This window comes from Myxine glutinosa, chromosome 1 (genome assembly GCF_964187855.1).
Source record: "Myxine glutinosa chromosome 1, kmMyxGlut1.1, whole genome shotgun sequence".
NCBI lineage: Eukaryota > Metazoa > Chordata > Myxini > Myxiniformes > Myxinidae > Myxine > Myxine glutinosa.
Window position 1 is genome coordinate 213,644,911 of NC_136261.1, and position 24,314 is coordinate 213,669,224.

At 42.1% G+C, this 24,314-nt stretch overlaps 1 protein-coding gene across 2 annotated transcripts in view; it reads right to left on the reverse strand.

The window, feature by feature from the left end:
- Positions 1-24,314, reverse strand: part of LOC137416793 (deleted in lung and esophageal cancer protein 1) — a 118,957-nt gene that overhangs the window by 89,994 nt on the left and 4,649 nt on the right. The window contains exons 2-7 of one of the 2 annotated variants that reach the window (XM_068102421.2): positions 22,410-22,551; positions 20,495-20,657; positions 15,861-15,955; positions 8,678-8,849; positions 5,959-6,052; positions 3,406-3,536 (exon numbers count right to left, since the gene is read on the reverse strand). In XM_068102421.2, coding sequence (XP_067958522.2) covers positions 3,406-3,536; positions 5,959-6,052; positions 8,678-8,849; positions 15,861-15,955; positions 20,495-20,657; positions 22,410-22,551 — 797 coding nt within the window. Of the gene's footprint in view, positions 1-3,405; positions 3,537-5,958; positions 6,053-8,677; positions 8,850-15,860; positions 15,956-20,494; positions 20,658-22,409; positions 22,552-24,314 lie in introns of those variants that run through there. The other variant, XM_078783322.1, reaches the window with a different exon arrangement.

Here is a 24,314-nt window from a genome sequence, read left to right on the forward strand (position 1 = left end):
AAAAGAAAGCAGCAAGGAGAGCCGTGGATAAGGTGAGGAATGACATGGAAGAGGAGGTGTACAACAAGTTGGAAGAGGATAGTGGGAGGAAGATGAACTATAAATTGGCTCTGGACAGAGATGAGGATAGCAGGGACATGAAGGGGGGCAGGAGGGTAGTGATTAAGGATGGTGGCAGGAGGTTAGTGACAGAGAGGGGCACAGTACTGAAGATGTGGGAAGCATATTTCAAAGAGGTGTTGAACCAGGAAGGAAGCAACAGCAAGCTGGAGCTACCGAGTTATGTGGAGAGGAAATTGGAGTTGGTGGAGATCATGGAAAAGGATGTGTGGACGGCATTGAAGAGGGTAAAAAAGGAAGGGCACCAGGCATTGATGAGGTGTGTACAGAGATGATAATTGCAGTGGGAGAAGACAGAGTCAGTTGGACGAAAAGGTTGTTGAATGTATATATGAGAGATAGTTCAATTCGGGCGGATGGAGGACAGGGTTAATTGTGCTGATATGGAAGAGGTAGAGGGATGTTCAAGATCTGGGAAAGTACAGGGGCATTACACTCCTTAGTCATGTCAAGAAGGTGCTGGAGAGGGTTTTGGTCAGGAGTACAAGGAAGAGTGTGGAGAAGGAGATCAGAGAAGAGCAGCATGGGTTTACAAAGAGTAGAGGAATGATAGATGGGATCTTCATGCTGAGACAGCTGGAAGAGAAGTGGTTGGAGGGGCAAGGTGAAATGGCATTGGGATTTCTGGATCTGGAGAAGGCCTACGAGACTATCCCGAGAGAGATGGTGATGGCAACACTGAGATGGATAGGAGTGCCGGAAGCAGAAGTAAGGTTGGGGGAAGGGATGCACAAGGGAACAAAGGGAAGAGTTTGGTTGGTCCTGGGGTATCAGAGGAGTTCAATGTGAACATTGGTTTGAGGCTGAGATAGGTTTGAGTATCTGGGGGGAACAGTGACTGGGAATGGTAAGTCAGAGGCAGAGGTGTGGAGGAGGATTCATGTGGGTGTGAATTGTTGGAGGAGGGTGGGGGACTGGGGGAGTAATGGCAGATAGAACATTTTCAAGGAGATTAAAAGGAAAGTGTCTGATGTCTTGTGTAACACTGGCCTATCTTTACGGTCTGGAGGTAATGGCACTGAGAGACAACAACATCAGCTGCAGGTTTGCGAGAACAACTGGGTCAGGAGGATTGTGAGAGGGAAGAGGGAGAATAGAAGGAGAATGTATGAACTGAGGGAGGAGATTGGTGTGCAGATGAGCTTGATGGGCAGATTGGTGAAATGCCGGCTCAGATCAGCTGGACACTCGGCGCAGATGGGAGAAGAGAGAATGGCAAAGAGAGAGGATAGGTTGAGGGAACAAGCTGAGGAAAAGAGGTATGAGCTTGACGGGCAGATTGGTGAAATGCCAGCTCAGATCAGCTGGACACTCGGCGCAGATGGGGGAAGAGAGAATGGCAAGGAGAGAGGATAGGTTGAGGGAACAAGGTAGGAGGAAAAGAGGTAGACCGCGGTTGAGATGGAACGATTGTGTGAATAGGGCGGGATATCAGTGAGGTGAGAGTGTTTGGAGAGTGGAGAGTGTTGGCTGAAGACAGAGGGGAGTAGAGAAGCATCATGGTCAAGGCAAGGCAAGGCAATAGCTTGATGCCACTGGACCTCACCCCTTATAAAGGGAAGAGGAGCAGAAGTAGAATAACAGAAACTACACCAAAAATACCTATCCATCTTTTTCACCAACGTTTAGTAACACTAACAAACCCTGATTATTGGCATGGTACTAGTACACTTCAAAAACTTAAATGTAATTTAAGCATAGAATGCATTTTTATGTCTCTGCCCCCGAAGGTGGCCGGAGGCATTATGTTTTTGGGTTGTCCGTCCGTCCTTCCGTCCGTCCTTCCTTCATTCAGTACGTATGGGCTAAACCTAGTTTTTCTCAGCAACCACATGTCAAATTGCGGCAAAATTTTCAGGGTAGGAGTGACACCCATCCAGAATGTTTTTTTGATAATTGTGACATCATAGGTCACGTGGTATGGCAGCCATCTTGGATTAAACGCAAATAATTTAAAAAATATTTCTCGGAAACCGCTGAATGGAAAATTTTAAACTTGGCACATTGTCGTGGCCAATGATTTGAAACTTGGCCAAAAATTTGAAAATTTACCAATGGGGAACAAAAGCATGATAATGATGACATAATCGATGAAGTGGTATACCAGCCAAAAATGATTTAAACAAATTCCTTATCCTAAAAATCTGAAATTGCAAGCACATGATATATGATCCATTTGTATTGAAATATTAAATTTATGACATTATAGATCACATAGTTTGGCAGCCATATTGGATTTAACCTAAAATCTTTTTTAAAATCTTCTCCCAAACCACCAAATTGATTGACTTGAAACTTTACATGTGCCATTGACTAGGAATGGCAATTAAAGCTTGATCATGAAAACATCAATGGTCACATGGTGTGGCAGCCCTATTGGATTGAAGGAAAATATTAAATAATTATATCTCTGAAACCGCTTACCCTATCGATGCAAAATTTTAAATGTCATCTAACACCATTGTTGCATATTGTTTGAAAATGATGACGTCGTAGGACATGTGGTCTGTCAGCCATATTGGATAGAAAAATAAACCTTATCCGATCAACACGAAACTTCACAAACGTGATCCCCTACCCATACATATGCAGAGTGCAGCCATATTATTAGCATGAAAGCCGATTCAAAAAAAAAAATCCCTTCTCCGAAACCACTTCACCAATCGATGTGAAACATGTCCTGTCTGGTGAAAACAGCTGAAATAATTTAAATCAAATTTGTTTATTTTTAGGACAGTGAACCAGGGCATCTATCGGTTGGCACGGGCAGATACTATGCGGAGGCATATTGGCGACACAGTCGCATTGCTCTAGTTTTAAATGTAATTGTTGCAGATTTTACGTTAAAATTTTTGAAATGCTATGCACTATTAGGTAGACTTACCCTACTTTATTATATATTTAATCTTTGCAGTGGAATTTTAAAGAAAAAATTACTGTAGGACAATTTCCCACATTCCGAGACCACATATTCGGTCATATACACATCTCGATATATGTGATTCTGTGAAAAAAAAGCAATCACTTTTGACGGGCGGGGAGGGGTTTCAAAAGGGAGAGCGTAGGGTGTGCCACCACTTCCCTCAACCCCTCCTCCCCATCTGCCCCTGATAATCCTGTAATTTATGTAAAATCACATTGATATGTCCCATTCTCTTTGTCCTACAAGTCATAAGGTAGGAAATTACCCCAAAATAATGTAAGGAAAGACTCAAGCAAAAGCTTCAGATCACTGTGAAAACAAAAAATATTTTGCAATCAATATTTGCAATATTTGGTGTAGACCTTCAACTCTGTGATGACCTGCAAACCAAACGGCCTGGACTGGTTTTTGATGTGACACTCCAAAGTCTGGTTTAATGGACCGGGAGATCTCCCGATCAATAAAAGCCGACAGTTCACAAAGTCACCGGGAACTGTTAACAAGAGGAAATAAACAAGGAAATCAGACAAAACTGGGAGGGGAGTGTCACTACGGGAAGGGGGAAGCATCATGGACAACTCTGCATCATACATAATGCTTGAACAGACATGCAAGATAGATTCAGAGCGAAATTGCCCCAAAACTCATAGTTCAGTTAAGCCACTTCATGATAAATGATCAAACAATTTGCCAATATCAAAGTTGCATCATTCTGCAATAGAATGATGTTGAAATGATAAAGGTCGTAAAAATAATCAAATCTATGAAATAAAACAAAATGACATGGCACAGCACAATATAATACAGCTGTTTTTAGCCGCGTCGCAGACGCTGCTCATAGAGTGCCCTCTGCTGTTGTTCTTGTTCTTCTTCTCGTTCGTGTTGTTCTTGCAGAGAAGACAAAACCTCAAAGCTCCACCCATTCTGGGAACCATAGCTCCACCCATTGTGGGAGAGCCTTCATATAAACAAATATCCACCATTTTATTAACTCGCATAGCTTTGAGGCCTGTTTTGTAGGCCCGTGGTGTCTTGCTCTCTCATACAGTTTTCTTTCAAATCAAATTCGATATATCATTTCATTTTTCACAGTCGCTAACATAGTTTTAGACTCGGTTGAAAAAAAACGGGAAGAAAATCCGATGAAAGTTGCCCTTTATAGAACGAAATGAATTCTCAAAGGCCTGTAACTTCAAGTCCATTGAGATTTTTTTTTTTTAAATCGCAGCATGGTCAGTCATACACCGCCCGAAATAAGAGATGGGAAAATGCCGAGATATATATATTTTGTTTAAATCGCGGCATGGTCAGTCATACACCGCCCGAAATAACAGACGGGAAAATGCCGAGATATATTAAAAATTCGTCCATTTGATGACAATCGTCACGATGAAATATTTCATTTATACGTCGTCACAATAATGTGGATAGAGGAGCATAGCTTCGTTCACGTGTCGCCACATACGGGAAATTGCCGAGATTTTTTTTTTTTAAATCGCGGCATGGTCAGTCATACACCGCCTGAAATAACAGACGGGAAAATGCCGAGATATATTAAAAATTCGTCCATTTGATGACAATCGTCACGATGAAATATTTAATTTATACGTCGGCACAATAATGTGGAGAGAGGAGCATAGCTTCGTTCATGTGTCGCCACACACGGGAAATTGCCGAGATATATTTTCACTTTGCACAAAAATAACATCAAGTAATCGAATCAATAGGAATGTCCTGTGCCTATAACATCGACGTTATAGGCACAGCTGCATCTAGGCATTGTGTAACATCGACACGGCTTTTGTTTTAATTAAAACTTTTTGTACTTGTTTATTATCAAGTTTAACCACAAGGTATATGATGGAACACGAAATGGTTGGACAAATATAAAACATTGACTGTTTACGTTCCTTTCCCCTTAGCTCTCGATTCCAAATCTGACATTTTAACTGCTACAATACAGATTGATTAGGAGTGCATCATCTTATCAATTCTTATTATGGTGTTAGCACTAGCCAACTATGAGAATGCAGGTCTGACTCAATTCCTTGCCTTTACAACCCAAATTTTCCAACCAAATCATAATTCCTGCTTTATGGGGTCAGGCCAAACTTCCACTCCAACTTGCTAACCCTTGCTGAGGGTTAATGGCTGACCGCATCTAAGCCCTAAACCATGCTGCAAAATGATGACAACCTGTGCAGAAGGAGCACCATTGAGATAGTAATGCTTTTTTAAAGGGCACATAAATGCTGTTGAAATGTCAGCCTCATTGGTAATACAGTTGCCCACTGAGACATATTCAACCCAAGCACAAATACATTTGTGCTATGTCACGTCGAATAACTCATGTACGATCCATCGGCTTCCTTAGGCTTTTCTGAGCACATCCTGTTAAAGGTACCTGCATCATTGACAGTCTTCATTGAACTGCCAATTCATCACCAAACCTGGCAGTTGAATACGAGCAGAGTAGACTGGTCTGCAATCTGCTTTCTTTCAAACACTAATAAACAATTACCTCAGGTGAAGATAATGGGATCAATGACTGCAATCCTCAAGGTATCACCATACACATTTATCCAACCCAATGTTCTATCCTTAATGGAACATGGGGTAAGGTAATTAATAAATTTGATACAGTAAAACTACCAATCAAATACACACTTCAGATCATAGGCCTTCATGGAATGAAAAAAAAAAACATACTAGATTTTTCCCCATAAAAAAGAGTTGTTGACTATTACAATGGCATGTTTTGGGGTTTATGCAAACTGATGGAATCTAAAATCTCTCCCACTCACATCACCTTCACTTTGCTTCCCACTGACAATGCCCAAAATGTTAGCTTCTCTTTGCTTCCCAAACGAGTAACCAAATATACCTTTCTTATGATATACTTGCTCACAACTTACCAATGTCCCCATATGATGGTTCAACTTCCAGAATATTCATTTCATCCTGTCTATCCCAGTGAAACATCACAGCACATTGGCTAAGATTCCTCATCTGTACAAAGAAAAAGACAAATTTCACAAAATTTTAATCTGCAAATGTGAGGCGTTCCAAAAATAACTAGAACAGCACTCAGTAGTGAGCATAATACCTCCACCATAGTTTACCTTTTGTATCTCACTGATAGGCCGGATCGGGATTCGGACCTGAACCAAAATCTAATCGGCTTGTTCTTGTCACTTCCCCAACTCATCCACCAAGTTTATTCATGACTCTTCCATAACTTTTTAAATATCATGTTATATATTGCTTTTCACCTTAAAAAAAAAAAAATTCATGAGGAAGAAAGTGAAGATTGACAAAATGCAGTTTGGATTTATGCCAGGAAGAGGAATGACAGATGCACTTTTTATTGTGAGGCAGTTGCAGGAGAAGTACATGGAGAAGAGGAAGAAGTTGTTTCTTGGGTTTGTTGATCTGGAGAGATTCGATAGGGTTCCACGTGAAGTAGTGACATGGGCATTGAGGAAGTTAGGAGTGGAGGAATGGTTGATCAGAGTAGTGATGGCAATGTACAAACGAGCACGCACAGCTGTAAGGATGAAGGACGGGAACAGTGGTGAGTTTGAGGTGAAGGTGGGAGTACATCAGGGGTCCGTACTAAGTCCAATACTATTTGTAGCTGTGATGGATGTGCTGGCTCAGAACGTAAAGGAGGGTTTACCGTGGGAGTTGTTGTATGCAGATGATCTGGTGTTGATTGCAGAAAGTATGGATGGACTGAAGGAGAAGATGAACTATTTACGATGGAATGTATAGAGACAAAAGAATGTATAGAGACATATCGGAAGGAATGTATAGAGACAAAAGGTCTGAAGGTGAATATCGGAAAAACGAAGGTGATGGCAAGTGGTAAAGCATGTGGTGAGGTGGAAAGAACTGGGAAGTGGCCATGTGCTGTGTACAGGAATGGTGTCGGAGTGAACTCCATTCAATGTAAAATGTGCGCTGAGTGGGTTCATCAAAAATGTAGTGGTCTGAGAGGGTCATTAACCAGTGTGGCAGCTACATTCAAATGTAAGGTGCGCACAGAGGGCGCTGCAGATGGTGGAAATGTTGAGTTGGATCTTGGAGACGGCGTGAAGCTGGAAGGTGTGAAAACATTTTGTTACCTAGGAGACATGCTGAATGGAGAAGGTGGATCAGACTCGGCAACGGTTGCCAGAGTGAGATGTGCATGGAAGAAGTTTCGGGAACTGAGCGGTGTGCTGACGAGGATAGGAGTGTCGTTGAAGCTGAAGGGAAAGGTGTATGCTGCATGTGTGAGAAGTGTTATGAATTATGGGAGTGAGACATGGGTAATGAACGTAGAGCAGCAACAAAGGCTGGAAAGGGTGGAAATGCGAATGGTTCGGTGGATGTGTGGAGTTTCATTGAGAGAGAGGAAGACCAATGATGAATTGTGAAAGATGATGGGAATAGAGCCTGTGATGGATGCTGTGAAGAGAAACAGTTTGAGATGGTTTGGTCATGTGTTGAGGAAGGATGAAAGTGACTGGTGGAGAAGAGTGATGGAAATGAATGTAGAAGGAAGTAGAGGACGGGGAAGACCGAGAAAGACTTGGCTGAAGATGGTCGAAGAAGAAATGCGGGCAAGGGGGTTAACAAGGGGAGATGCAGAAAATAGGGCAAAATGGAGAAGATTGTCATGGGGACCGCAAGGCTAAACCCTGCTCTAGCAGGGAAAATGGCCTTAAAATGCCTGTTGTTGTTGTTTGTTGTATATCGCTTTGCACCCTATCTCTCCATGGTGAAGAATCACTTAAAATGAAATAATTCTTTCAGCCAAATCCATATTCAGATCTTCACTAAAATCGAATCTAGTTGTCCTTGTCACACACCCAACATCTCCACCAAGTTTCATCCAAATCCTTCTTCAACGTTTTGTGATATCCTGCTATGTATCGTTTTTGGCCCTATGAATCTTGGCCAATTTGGCAAATTTTTGGCAGCCAAGGCCAGTTTTTGGCCAATGGTGAAGAATCACTTAAAAAATTATACTAGCCGAATCGGAATCCGGATCTTCAACAAAATCTAATAATTTCGTCCTCATCACACATGCTACCTCTCTGCCATATTTCGTCCGAATCCGTTCACAACTTTTTGAGATATCTTGCTCACAAACGGACAAACGGACAGGGGTGAAAACATAAGGGGGTTAACAAGGGGAGATGCAGAAAATAGGGCAAAATGGAGAAGATTGTCATGGGGACCGCAAGGCTAAACCCCGCTCTAGCAGGGAAAATGGCCTTAAAATGCCTGTTGTTGTTGTTTGTTGTATATCGCTTTGCACCCTATCTCTCCATGGTGAAGAATCACTGTAGAAGTGATTGTAGAACCTTTGGTGGCGGAGGTAATAAACACAATAATTGACAATTTCAGTCAAAAAGAGTCAGGTAATATTCTATTATCATGCCAAAATATCTCACAATCTGTGAAATATAAATTAACAGCATCTTCTCTTTCTATCTCGACCTAGAATCACAAGCTGGTCAAACACTTGGAATAGGTCTTACTGTATATATAAATATGTATATATGTATGTATGTATGTATATTTATATATACATATGAAATTCAAGAGTAAGATTTGTTTTACAGAGGAGAATTTGAGGATTACCTGGAATGATCTGGACCATGGCATGTTCAATGGAATTGATTCGGGCAGTAATAATGCAGGCGGGTGGAACTGCACACAGAGTGGAACTGTGGAACCTCTGAGCTTCACACTGAGTGCCAACATATCTGTGACTGTGCTATTTACCTTCGATGTTTCCAATGACTGATCAAGCCTGCACATCACCACCATAAGTGTATAAATGCAGTTCTTAAAAAAAAAAGCAAGATCATTGTATAAGTTACATACAATCAGGAAAATGTGTTCTTTTTTGTGTCACAAACCTTATTTCTGTGACTATGACACTTTCGAAGATGTATTTGGCTTACCAAAATGGTAGATGCACGATTTATTTCCAGGTAACAATTGTGGGTGGCATCAGGCCAGCTGTCCAACGAATGGGTGTACATACAGACATATATGCAAACATTTGGTCCATAATATATAGAATACTTTTTTAATTGTCAATATTATTGTTATTAAAATTCTTATTTTGTAGTAACGTTAATATTATTATTATGCTATTATCATCATTGCCGACATACAATTTTGAATGGTAAAATGTCCTCCAAAGATGAAATTAGTCAGGTTCACTATGTTTTTTTCGTTCAAAATTTTGGTAGATTAGCAAAACTATACATTTTTGGAATATTCAGAGCATGAGGAATCCAAAAATTAATGTTTACATTTGCGTAGACACCTTTGCGAAAATGACACTCAGGACAGTGATGAAGATCTGTAAAAGCATATTCCTGAACGGTACAGACCTCGTAGATCCTGTGTATAGGACTTATAGTTCAATCTGATACTACCTATAACTTCCTATAACAACCTATAACTTCAAAGGACTTGCAATATCATTTATTATGTAATACAGTTATATCACAAATATAAAGACAATGGTTTTCAATTACCTTTGTTTGTTGCTTTTCTATAATCCTGAGCACTATTTTGAGGCCTTTATTGGATTCCTTGAACCAGAAAACATAGGATTAGCATATTTAATTAAGTCTCTAGGTTGACTAGAAGCCGAGATCGCGCAAAATATGTATTTTATGGTGGCCATTTTCAAAATCCAAAATGGCGGCCATGCAGGTGTCTGTGCAAATGCCAACATTGATTTTCAGATTCTCCATGCTCTGAAGATTCCAAAAATGTACAGGTTTGCTAATCCCAAAATTTTGAAAGAAACTATATTTGTTAACACTAGGGCATGCCCGTACTATATATAAGCTAGGACGTGCCCGTACGTGGGTGCCCGTTCCTTGCCAAAAAAAAAAAAAAAAAAAAATTTGTGTAGGGGTGTGTGTGTGTAAACATCCTAGGGCGTGCCCGTACGTGGGTGCAAAAAAACATGCGTGCAAACAACAACAACAAAAAAAAACTTTGAAACCACGTGGCAGTAACGACCACAGAACCCCCCCCCCCTCTATTTACATGAATGGTTTGGTCCATTCGCAACGACCACAGAACCCCCCCCTCTATTTACATGCAATGGTTTGGTCCATTCGCAACGCCAAAGCGAACGGCGAACGGCTAAATCGCCATAGCTCGGTAAGTACTTGTCCGATTAATTTCAAACCTTGAAAAGGCACATCCTCGGGTCCCCAGCAATATACCTGGCAAGTTTAAAGTATATCGGACCCGTGGTTGTCGAGAAACAGCGGTCACAGACAAACAAACAAACGTACAAACGTACAAACGTACAAACAAACACACAGAGATTACTGGAATTATAGATAGATAGTGAACCTGACTATCTTCATCACTGTCCTGAGTGTCATTTTCGCAAAGGTGTCTACACAAATGTAAACATTAATTTTTGGATTCCTCATGCTCTGAATATTCCAAAAATGTATAGTTTTGCTAATCTACCAAAATTTTGAACGAAATTATATTTGTTAACATAGTGAACCTGACTAAATGTTCGATATCCTGCTTCTTCTTCCCGTGACGTATGGATGGCGGTGTGTTAATATTTTTCTTCTTCTTCCTCTTTAATGACCACATTTATTCCCATGTTATTGTGGGGATGACCAGGGGAAACTTTACCCAAGTCGTTCACGAACTAGCTGGCCAGGCTTGACATTCGACTAAGGTTAGGGCAGGAATTTGGATTTAGCAACGGTGTTGACGACAGCTCGCCTACTGTTCGCGAAGGACACCTTGGGATCCTTCACATCCACCAACGAATGCTGGCAGATAGAGGCTCAGTTTAACATCCATCTGAGGGATGGCACATACATTGATGGATCACCCTGCCTATGAAACTTCATTAATGTTGTCATTCATATTAATATAAAATATTAATTCATATTATTTTTAGCCTTTGATGCTAGTGCATCATGGCGATTCTGTTAAATGGATGATGTCTGGTTTATCAGCAGTGGCCTCGATTGAGAGATGTCAGGTTTAAGCGGAGGCCTCAGATGCTTGAGGCCCACACAGTGAGGGACTTACAGGGGAGGAAGCGTATAAATTTGGTTCTTCAAAAAGTGGATTTGGCCATGGAGACATGTTTGTGTCATGCTCTCTCTGGCTAAAGTCCAACATCCTCTACAAACGATGTTCAGGTTTATCCAGGGGAAGCATGGAAGAACGTTTTGAAGCAAGGCAACCTGAAAATAGAAGAGAACCACAGTGAATGAAACAAGAAGTTCACTCTTTTCAGTTCTTTGAAAAGCCACTAAGATGAACTACTTGTCTTGGCCATCTGATCACATGCAGGAATGTTCCTCTTGGATTGGGGATTAGTGGTTCCGCTGCACAAGACTTGAGCTGAAGGACATATTTGAACGATCTGAGTACACGTTCGCACACATAACAGTGCTTCTACAGGGTTTGTGCACTGGAAGGTGGGGAATATACCGTAGCCAGTTGTTACCACCATGTCACTTTTTTTTTTCTTTTTTTTTTTGTATAGAACATCGAGGCTCGTGAAAGAGCTAACATTAATCACACAAAAAGTCAAACCGACACATAAAACAAAAAATAAGGGGAGCAGTAGACAAGATGGGGAGAGAGGGGGAAGGACACAAACACAACATTTGAGAGCAGGGACATCGGGAGAAATGTGGGAGGGGGAGAGCTTGGGGGGAGGTGGGAGAGGTATAAAACATATGGACACTGCAAGGACTTCCAGGAAAGAAGTTGGAATTTCAAAAAAAAAAAAAAAGAAGAAGAAAAAAAAAGTGTATCTGGGGTGAATTAGCGGGGGTAGAAAATATCAAGGTTTTGGATGGGGGAAGATAAGAGATGGTGGTGAACAGCTGTTTGAAAGACCTGGATAGATTTTCTACTTTGACAGCATCAGGGTTGAAACACCATTACAGCATCAATGTCGATGCTCAAATCTGCTTGTGTCCAAAGGACCAAAGCATTCTCGAGTAAACTCGCTATAAGGCATGCCCTCCAATGCACTTGGGGTGTTTCTCACTCACACTCAACAAGTCCGATATTCGCCTTGCTGAGGTAAAAATAATGACAAAACGACTTATGCAGGTCCATAGCAAAGACAGAAAAGGCATAAAGGGAAAGGTTCTTTCTATGTGTTTTACATTTTGATATATATATGTATATATATATTTCATCATCATCAGTAGAGTCAGGCATCCTCACTGTAAGACCACAACCCAAAGGAAGCCAGCCACTCTGACTGGATTCCCCCAGAAATCGAGTAAAGAAGAAATGTTAGATAGTTGTTTGTATTGCGCAAGTTGAGCGCAGAATTGTAATTAAGTGGAGTGCAGTGTCAAGTTCAAGGTTGACAGAACGAGAAGAAGGGGTCCTGAGTTGTGTCAAGTCTTTGTTGATAGGTTTTAAGTGCAGAATGGTAACCAGAATAAAGTCTAGATAATGTTACTCTGGAGGAGTGTGGGAAGGTTTGTTCAGATGGATGTATGGATCAGGTGGTGTGGTTCATTGGGTATTTTATTGTTGTGCTGTTGTTGCAAAGCCATTGTGGTGATGTGATTGTGAATGCTTTTCTGAGATGTTGTGTTCAAAGGTGGAGGTGCCACGTTTAACAAGCGTTATGCCTAGGTCCCCCGTCGGTGAAGTGATGTCAGTTGACAAAGTGGAAGACGCAGGAAACGTGGAAGAGTCGATAATATTTGCGAGTGGGTTGGAGACACACCCACACACCAGATTAGAAGTTAGTAGTTCGTTTAGTTTTCAAGATATTCCGCTCACAAGGTTCAGACATACATGGCGGCGGCCATCTTTGATTTTGACGTGGCGACCCAATTTTCAATAGCGTTCTTCCTTATGCCAAAATACACCCACACACCGAATAGAAGTTAGTAGTTCATTTATTTTTCAAGATATTCCGCTCACAAGGTTCAACGCACGCACGCACACACGCACGGAGGGGAAAACCATAGTCCCCCTTTCGCTCCGCGGTGCGACGGGGGACAAAAAGATGGTGTTATCATAAGTTGCTGGTGTGATACCTATATGTGTGAGAGGGGGTCAGTCGTTGGAAAAAGCGGTGATGTTCTAATGTTCAAGTGGCATCAACAAAGTTTGTGCCTCTAATATCAAGGTGATGTAGGAGGGGAAGTAATTTTGTTTCAGCGTGGAGATGATCTATATCTGTGAGTTTGGTTCAGCCTGTGTTGATTCTGAGTGCTTGGTTTTGTAATAGTTGAAGTTTTAACACATTTATCTTGGATATGGTGGGTTCCCAACTTGGACTAACGAGCACAGTTAATAGTGGTTAGGACAAACTGTTTGTAAATTGTGGCTAGGGATTCTTTTTGTTGACCAAACTTGGTAATGGTTAATGTTTTCAGTACGTTGAGTTTTTTGGGTTTGTCTTGAGTTTTGTCTGCTGCGATGGACGTTTAGGCATTTTTTTTTGCACTGAGAATCTATGTACAAATTTAAGGCTTTGGGGAATAATTTGCTGTGAAACCCATGTGCAGTCACATGAAAAAGTAAGTACACCCCATGTAAAGTTTTAACTTTTTCAACATATTTCAACATACAGCTATTTGATCTTCATTTCAACAATATTGATAGACAAAGGTGATATAATATAACAAATATCATGAAACATTTACATTTTGTAGTCCATTGTATAATTTAAATAAACATAAATGCAAATTTCGCATGTGGAAAAAGTATGTACATACACCCCTACATTTATCAATACCTAAAATTAGAATCAGATGCACCAGCTCAGGTGCAAATGATTAGAACATCGTTAGAGAGGATCTTGGAGGAACCTTTCCTATTTAAACCTCAGACATTTAGTTTGGTTTGCTCTTTGTTGTTGAAGTGTGCGGCGTCACCATGCCTAGATCAAAAGAGCGCTCTGAGGCCTTCGCAAAGAAGGTTATAGATGCCTACGAGTCTGGGAAGGGATTTAAAAAGATCTCCAAACAATTTGAAATCAATGATTCGACTGTCTGGAAGATCATCTACAACTGGAGAAGATTCCAAACAACTGCCAACTTGTTCAGGCCAGGCCGCCCCAGCAAGTTCAGCCCGAGAGCAGACCGCAAGATGCTGAAAGTCTCAAAGAACCCCAGAATGTCATCACGGGACCTACAGGAAGCTCTTGCCACTGTTGATGTCAAAGTGCACGAGTCTACCATTAGAAAGAGGCTGCACAAATTTGATCTACCTGGGAGGTGTGCCAGGAGGAAACCTTTGCTGTCCAGAAAAAACATCAGGGCAAGACTAAAGTTTGCCAATGAACACCTGGGCAAAGGCTAGCACTTCTGGAACAATGTGCTCTGGACAGATGAGTCAAAGGCAGAGCTATTTGGCCACAGTACCACAAGACATGTTTGGCGAAAACAAAAGACAGCATTTGACCACAATAACCTGATACCAACTGTAAAGCATGGTGGTGGAAATATTATGGTTTGGGGCAGCTTTGCTGCATCAGGGCCTGGGCAGCTCACCATCATAGAATCCACTATGAATTCTTCATTGTACCAGATGGTGCTTGAGGATAATGTGAGGCCATCTGTCGGAAAGTTGAAGCTCAACCGAAGGTGGACCTTGCAACATAACAATGACCCTAAACATACCAGTAAATCCACCAAGGAATGGCTGAAAATAAAGAAATGGCGGGTTCTGGAATGGCCAAGTCAAAGCCCGGATCTAAATCCCATCGAGATGTTGTGGGGGCGATTTGAAACGAGCTGTGCATGCAAGAAATCCCTCAAACATCGCACAGCTGAAAGAATTCTGCATGGAGGAGTGGGCAAAAATTTCTCCCAGTCGATGTCAGAGACTGGTAGACAGTTATAAGAAACGCCTACTTGAGGTTGTTTCTGCCAAAGGGGGCAACACCACCTATTAGAGCCAAGGGTGTACTTACTTTTTCCACATGCGAAATTTGCATTTATGTTTATTTAAATTATACAATGGACTACAAAATGTAAATGTTTCATGATATTTGTTATATTATATCACCTTTATCTATCAATATTGTTGAAATGAAGATCAAATAGCTGTATGTTGAAATATGTTGAAAAAGTCAAAACTTTACAAGGGGTGTACTTACTTTTTCATGTGACTGTATGTAAAATTAATTTGCTGTGAACATCCGTAGTCTGAGAGGCTGAATGGTATAAAAAAAAACAAAAATGGTAATGGAGACCGAAGGGAAGTATAAATTGTTCGGCTTTATCTCTTGTGGTTCGTCACAGCAAAAGGTCTTTGGGATCTCGGGAAATAACACATGCTATCCGATAATGTGATGGGTGTCCAGTTCTATGTGACACCCCAGGATTTGTGGCAATCGTTTCAAGTGAAATCGAGAATCAAACCCAGACGAGACGACTTAAAGGCAAATATGCTACTTCTGAGCTACTGAGCTACAGGTACACCGTATCCCTACAGGTACACCGTACACCGTATCCCTGCGTTTTGGAAGAGCGTGACCAAGGGTTGGCGTCAGGAAGGGCATCCGGCCATAAAAGCATTGCCTCAAAACAGGGAACCATGATTGTCATGGGGCCCGCAAGGCTAACCCCCGCTATAGCGGGGAAAATGGCCTTAAAACGATCATTCATTCATTATTTGAGCTACCTTCCCAGCACTATAGTATGCCTGAGAACCAAAATATATCCCAGGACCATGGAGGATAGATTGGACACAAAGATTATGGCTTCAACCCACATACGAGCATAAAGCCTTATAATAAAGAAAATAAAGATTAAAATATTACCTCTTGGAGAGTGGTTGCACCATTCTGTGATTCTCCGCAGGTACTTGAGGAATATTCTTTAAGACAAGGTGCAGCATGCAGTGATAATCTCTCAGCTAAAACAAGTGTACGAAAACACAAACACACACCACTGATATGGGCATGTGATATTTACCCATCAAAATAATGCTGAACCAAAAATTCAAATCAAATCAATGACATCTTTGTTATTGAAATGTTTCAAGTGTATTTTCCCAAAGTTTTCAATGACAACTCTGCATATGATGATCAATTTAAATCAGCATCGAGCATCGACAACTGCATGTGAAAATTGTTTGCCCCACCCCGGAATTGATGCAATGGTGGCCCTTCCCAGGAGCTGGCACGAAGAGTTAAAAACATGTCGGAAGAGGTTTGCACATAGCCGGAGGTTTCTCATTTGTCAACCACGTGCAATCCTGTGCTATCAGAACTAAGTTGCAGCTAGAGGTGCAGGCTGTATTATACAAACAAAGCCTTCCCAATACTGGGCACAGTGATGCCCTGCCCCACCCTACGGACGGGAGTATACCCATGTCGGCTGCATCACATTCTTGGTAATGCACTTTTTTGTGTCAATAAATTGTCATTTCTCAATTAAATTTTATTGATCACATAATATAATACTCCATAACATGAGGAAAGCCGGTGATAAAGATGACCCACCATATTCACCAAACCGACTACAAATAAAGTCTGATTTGTGTCTCACAAGGAGGGTGTTGCATTACAGGTTGTGCTGACCCCTCAGATTAATAAATAGATGTATATACATTTTGTATACCAAGTCGAGGCTCGTGCAAGAGCTAACACATATAACATAATAAAGAGAGCATGTGACAAAAGGGGGGGGAGGGAGAGAGAGAGGAAAGTACGACAGTTGAGAACAGGATTATCGGAAAATCTGTGGCAAGGAGAGGGCTGGGGCGGGGAACACCAGATAAACAAGATGGACACTACAAGGACTTTCAGGAAAGAAACGAGAATTTGAAGGAGGTGCATTTGGGATGTATTAATGGGGGTAGAAAAGATCAAGGTTTTGGATGGGGAAAGATAAGAGATGGTGGTGAACAGCTGTTTTTGAAGACCTGGAGGGAGGAGTGGGATTGAAGAGAGTGTGGGAGTTTGTTCCAGAGGAGGGAAAAAAGAGGAATTAAAGAGTGAAGGTGAGCAGAGAGCCTTGATTTTGGCAGTTTCACCAGAAGAGGGTTGCTGGCAGTTTGACCAGTTTGTGATTTTATCCAGGTCTGCAGAGAGTGAAGAGGCTGATGCCTGCCGATCTGAAGGTTGAGATTGGAGCGGCAGAGGGTGGAGTCATCAGCAAAAAGATAGAGGATTTTCCAGAGAGTCAGAGAGATCATTAATGAAGACCAGAAAAGGCACAGGGCCCAGAACACTGCCTTAATGAACTCTAGCCTGGACAGGAAGAGGATATGAGATAATTCCATTTAGCATCACATGTTTACTACGACAGGAGAGGACGTCCGCAAACCATGCGTGGAGATTTCCATGGATACCGTAAGAGGAGAGTTGGGTGAGAAGGGCAGGGTGCCAGACCATATCGAAGACACGATATTAAGCTAGGTGACCCGTCTGCTGGCATTATTTGTTTAGTCAGTGTCTTTCTTGTAAAGTTGGTGAATAAAAGTAAAGTTTTGGAGTTGGATAAACATCCGAGAGTATTGAAGGAGATGGTAGAACAGATACGCATGATGGGATGAGAGAGATACAGAGAGAGATGGAGAGATGGATGTAGGTAGAGACTGATGTAGGTAGAAATGTGGAGATGTCGGTAGAGATGTAGAGATATAGATAGATATAGAAACTGTTAGGAATATTGAGTAAAGTGTGAGGAAATAGAATGTGTAAAAAGTTTGTAAACATCAGTAAACATGTATTGAATTACAAATCAATGTGTGTCTGTCCTGTTAGGGGTCATACACAAAATACGTGACTTTTTTAACAACCCCACCCCAGTGATGCTTTGAATGCCGCCCCACCCCTTACTAAAAATACATGACTCCAACAGAATAATCCCCCTCCAAAATACCAAAGTCCAAAAAAGCCATCCCAATACTGTGGCACACATCTTCTTAAGAAGTACGGCAATCAGGAGAGCGCATACTTCCGCAAGCCTGAACAGTTTACATTTTGTATTTCACTGGTAGGCAAGATCTGGATCCGGACATTAACCCAAATCTAAATTTTGCAATAATCTGTCCACAACGTTTTGAAATATCTTCCTCACAGACAGACGAACAAACAGGAATGAATACATAACCTTCGGTGGTGAAGGTTGTTCTGCGCATTCATGATATCTGGGAAGGTACGAGACGATTATGAAATGTTTACAATGTGTGATATTTATCCCAAATGCAACAGGGATGGGGGTAGAAAGGACATGGAGGGGGAGGGAGGTGATCGAGGATGGTGGCGGGAGGCTAGTGATAGAGAGGGGGCAGTATTGAAAGTGTGAGAAGGATATTTCAAGGAGCTGTTGAACCAGGAAGAAAGCAACGGCGAGCTTGAGTTACCATGTTATGTGGAGGGGAAAGTGGAGCTGGTGGAGATCATGAAGAGAACGTACGGATGGCATTGAAGAGGATGAAGAAGGGAAGAGTGCCAGACATTGATGAGGTGTTCAGAAAGATGATAATTGCTGTGGGAGAAGTTGGAGGAAGAGGCTGATGAATGTATGTTTGAGAGAGGGTTCAATTCCGGAGGATTGGCGGACAGGGTTAATTGTGCTGATGTAGAAGGCGGAGGGAGATGTTCAAGATCCAGAGAAGTACAGGGGCATCAGGCCCCTGAGTCATGTCATGAAGGTGCTGGAGAGGGTTCTGGACGCGAGAATAAGGAAGAGTGTGGAGGAGATCGGAGAAGAGCAGCAGGGGTTTAGAAAGGGTAAGGGAATGAAAGACGGGACGTTCACGATGAGACAGCTGGTGGAGAAGAGGTTGGAGATGCAAGGTGAAATAGCATTCGGATTTGTGTACCTTGAGAAGGTTTATGAAACTGTCCCAAGACACGGATAGATCCGATAACAATCGACACAAATAAGGATGCTGGGGAAAAGGTCACACCAAATTGGTCAGTGTCACGACCAATCAATTAGGGAAGGGTAAACCCCAATTGGTCAGTGCCGTGACCAATTAACGAGTGAATATTGGCGACATAGCTGCAGCCACACAAGCTCTATTTATTATAGTAGATTGCATATCTACATTGTACTGTTTGGTCATTGTGTGCTTTGTTCGGGTTCATGACGTGTGCGAGTATGTGTGTGTGCCGTGTGTCAAGTTTGTGTGGATAGTAGGTGAGCGTGGGTTGGGTGCTTGATGGCAGGGAGATAGGCCATCTTTGAAAGTATGTGAAAGTCATTTAATAAACGTCCTGTTTAGTTCACTTAACTAAAGTTGTTGGAGTCAGTTTTTTGACACCATAATATTTTGCGACAAGGAAGGGATGGCTAAAGTTTTGCTTTCACCCCGCCTGCCTGGCAAACCGCCTCTTCTCTGGAAACGCTGGATCCTATACTTCCAGACATACCTGCTCACACTTCTCTTGGAAAATATGAGTGATGCCCACAATTACATGGTGGTGCCACGTAAATCATGAGCGCTTCATGATGAAATGATTCAGTACTCAATTATTGCAACAAAAACCTCCAGTGAGCAAGTGTGAGAGAATGTTGCTTGAATCTGATGATTTAACTTTGACCAAATCCAGTCAATTAACTTGCCCTGTGGAGTCTGCTGGAACATGTGCTGCTAAAATTGCTGAAGCTCTCTCACCTACTACAGTTACTGAGCCTGAAGTGCAGATAGTTCAGCCTGCCTCACTGCAACAGGACACCCTGTTCAGCAAGCGCAGCAATGCCATGCTTACTTTAGGCAGTGCTGTGGAAACTGCAGGTGTACCAGACATTAGGCCAGAGCCCCTGACTGTGCGGCACAGGGGAAAACCTGCAGAAGCTGCAATAAGCTGAACCACTTTTCCAGATGGTGTCACTCCGCCCCAGCAGCAGCAGCAGCTCCTGCCCAGCAACTACATCCAGCACTAGCTACAATCCACACTTTGCTCTCCAACCCTACAGGCATTAAGACCTGTGCTGTGTACCTCAAGGATGTCTGCCTATCCTTGCTCCTGGACATTGGGGCCAAGGTTTCTCTGCTCAATTTCTACAACTACAAGCAGTTATTTTCCCACCTCCCACTGCAGCATCCCTCCATCGCTCTAAGCGGTTATGGACAGGCCAGAATCGAAGTCCTGGGTTCCCTACAGTTAATGGTGCACTACAGTACTAGGTCTCTGCAGGCCTTCCTGTTTTCCACATCATGCACAAGGGGACCAACCTCCTGAGTCTCGACCTGCTCTTCATGGGGCTCAGCTTCCCCTCTGCCGAGGTTCAAACCACCGACCTCCCAAACTCAGAATGGACACTCTAATCATTATGTCACTGTATGTTACAGATTTGTATTTTTAAGTCAAAAAAAGGTTATGAGCTCAACATTGTTACACAATCCCTTAAAAAATTTCGAAACATTTTCCTCCAAAGTCACATCTTGATCAATCCTCTTCACCCTTCCCTTTCCAATTACTTCTTCAACCCTTACCTCTGTTGGAGAAAATGTGACCAAAAATTCATTATCGGCATTTGGCTTGAGCATTCCACTCTCTGGACAAACAGAAAAGGCCTGTTCAGGATTGGGAAGTGCAATCTCATCTGCCTGCATGCTTAAATGCTGTGCACACCATACAAAGGGAAGTGGCAATCCACTGAGAAAGTGAGATAGTGAAGGAGGTTAGATTACATCCTTCCAAACTTATACTGCTGCTACTAGTATAATTCAGCCAACATCAAAGTGATTATAGGGCATTTGACAGGATGCAGAATCCAAACAGAGTGGTGATAATACAGTGCCTTCAGAAAGTATTCACACCCCATGACGTTTTTCATATTTCCTTATGTTACGGCCTGAATTTAAAATGGATTAAACTGAGTTTTATTGTCACTGATCGAAACGTAATACTCCATAATGTCAAAGTGGATTTTTTTGGGGGGAATTTTTACAAAATAATTAAAAAGGAAATACAGAAATATCTAATTTACACTAGTATTCAACTACCTGAGTCAATAGTTTGTAGAAACGCCTTTGACCGCGATTAAAGCTTCAAGCCTTCGTGGATAGGTCTGCATCAGCTTGCACATCATGATTTAGGGGGTTTCTCCCATTCTTCCTTGCAGATTTGCGCAAGCTCTGCCAAGTAGGATGGGGATCGTCAGTGAACAGCAATCTTCAAGTCTTTCCACCGATTCTCAATGGGATTCAAGTCTGGGCTTTGGCTGGGCCATTCACGGTCTTTCACGTTCTTGTTCTGAAGCAATTACAGTGTTGCTTTGGCTGTATGCTTGGGATCATTGTCCTGTTGCAATGTAAATATTCGCCGCAGTCTAAGGTCTTTTGTACTCTGAAGCAGATTCTCCTCAATAATTTGCCTGTAGTTGGCTCCATTCATTGTTCCCTCTATCCTTACAAGTCTCCCAGTCCCTGCCGCTGAAAAGGATCCCCATATCATGATGCTGCCACCACCATGCTTCACACTAGGGATGTTGTTAGATGGGTGATGAGCTGTGCTCAGTTTCTGTAAAACATAGTGCTTTACATTGAGGCCAAAGAGTTCAATATATCCTAGATTTGTGAAGTGCTGCAGTGACTGTTGGCCTTCTCGCAGGTTCTCCCGTTTCAGTCAAGGCACTCTGTAGTTCAGTCAGAGAGGTCATTGGGTTTTTGGTCACCTACCTGATAAAGGTTCCTCTTGCAGTGTTGCTCAGTTTGGTCAGACGGGCAGCTTTGGGAAGAGGCAGGGTAGTTCCATATTCTTTACATTTCCTAATGATGGAGCTCACTGTGCTCTTGGGAATTTTCCATACTCTGGAAATTGCTTTATACCCTTCCCCAGATATATGCCTCCTCAAATTATATCTCAGAGTTCTAAGGACAATTTCTTGAACTTCATGGTAGAGTTTCTGCTCTGACATGCACTGACTGTCAGCTGTGGGACGTTATATATAAAGGTGTGTTTCTTTCTAAATCATGTCCAATCAATTGAATTGGCCAAATGTGGACTCCAATCGAGTTGCAGAGACATCTCAAAGATGATCAAAGGAAATTGCACCAAAATGAAAAGATGCACCTGAGCTCAATTTGGAGTGTCATAGCAAATGGGTTGAATACTTATTGCCTAAGGACATTTCAGCTTTTCATTTTTAAATGTTTTTTAAACATTTCTCAAAAAAATTCGACTTTCACATTATGGGGTGTAGATCAGTGACAAAAAAAATAATCTCAATTTAAAAATTTCCAAAAATATTATGGAATTTTAAATTCAGGCTGTAACACAACAAAATGTGAAAAAGGTCAACGGGTGTGAATACTTTCTGAAGGCACTGTTGCTTTGTTTTGAGTTGAACTCACACATGTGCTCTATGGTACTATACCCACCCCTCTCCCAACCTCATGTACATACGTAATGTTGCGCACATTGAAGAGGATATTGCTGCAGCAGAATGGATGGATATCCTGGAAGATAATTTTATGTCCTCTGGTGAATGGTTCCTCTGCATTTCCCTTCACACCAAGCCATTGGACGACTGCCTCTTCTCCAACACCTTCCAAGCACATTGAGATTATAAATACAAATGAATGGCTGCATTAAGGTTTGTGACAATTTTTGCCACACTTTCTCGCATCCAGGGTGTGTTCCATTAGCAAGCAGCTTGCTCTTGTTTGCCAAGCCAGTCGTTCCATATCAACCGCTCTGTAAGCCGCCCGCCCAGCCAGCAGAGCAAGTGATTAAGAAAGGTGTTCCTTTATGTCAGCAAAAATGGCCGCCATCATCAGAATCAAAAAGACACGAACTACAACAAATGAAATGTTCAGAAACATACTCCTGTTGGTTCACGAGTTATCAAGAGACCACTATATTCGTCAAGTGTGTGCGTCTGTCTGTGTGTGTGTCTGTGTGTGTGTCTGTCTGTCTGCAGCATAACTACCCGATGATATCATCCGATCTTGATGAAACTTGGGTGGGAGGTTGATATCATGATCTAGTTGTGTCCTGCCTCGAGTGGGCGTATTGCACCCATTGTGGGCGGAGCCACGCCCGAAAAAGATGTCTTTTTAGGGGGTAATCGAGTTCAAGCTACATCTTCTCCGAGGGGCTTGGTGGAATCTGACAGGGGTTTCGATATTTGGTTAGGCCAATGTCATGCGTCTAGCCCCACGGAGCTCGATTTTTTTCATTTTTTTTTTTCATTACATTTTCACCGAATTTTCGGTATTGTGTAGCTAACTAACCTCATAAATGATTATACATTATTTTCTATCAAATTTCAAGGCCAGTAACCTTCGTTTTGTCATTTCCGGGCCTGGCCTGTCCGGGCCTGTTTCGGTTATAGTCCGTCCTTTGTCATTGAATACCGCTCGCTCGTGAACCATCGTCGTCTCCTGACTTGTTATTATTTTAATTCCATATGCAGCCTGTGGCTGCTTCTTGCATCATTTTCTGGAAGCACTGCTTTGCTGCCAATGCAGTGGCCCCTGTTTCCAGTAAGTTGGTACTCATTTTGTCGACTTCGGAAGGATGCCAGCCTGAGTCAACCCACCTGGTGTTATCAGCACAACAGGGATTCAAATTCAAGACCTTAAGCCAACCACCTTAATCGTTAAGCCAACACCGGGCTTCATACCTCTGTTATGCACACTGCTTACTCATAATATTATTGAAATGTGCATTTCATACTTTTATTGTTATTTCTTCTTTTCATCCTAATTCTTCAAGATATATAAACATGATCCCAAAAATTCAAGATCTCCCCAAAGCGCACAGTGGTAGGTTCTTAGATAAGCTTGGTAGGAGGCTCCTACTTCTTCTGACCAATTTCTATAACTTTCTTTCCTCCATCCTCGTACTCTGCAGCTGCTGCTAACATAGTAAATTCGTTTCGGGAAGTAATTTTTTTTTTTTTTTGTATACAAGATCGAGGCTCGTGAAAGAGCTAACATTAATCACACAAAAAGTCAAACCGACACATAAAACACAAAAAATAAGGGGAGCGGTAGACAAGATGGGGAGAGAGGGGGAAGGACACAACACATTTGAGAGCAGGGACATCGGGAGAAATGTGGGAGGGGGAGGGCTTGGGGGGGAGGTGGGAGAGGTATAAAACATATGAACACTGCATCACTGCCAGGAAAGAAGTTGCAATTTCCCCAAAAAAAAGTGTATCTGGGGTGAATTAGCGGGGGTAGAAAAGATCAAGGTTTTGGTTGGGGGAAGAAAGGAAGGAAGATCGAGTAAAACTGAAAATCACATTATCACAGGAAGATCGAGTAAAACTGAAAACGATGGCATTGACAGCATTTGCTCGGG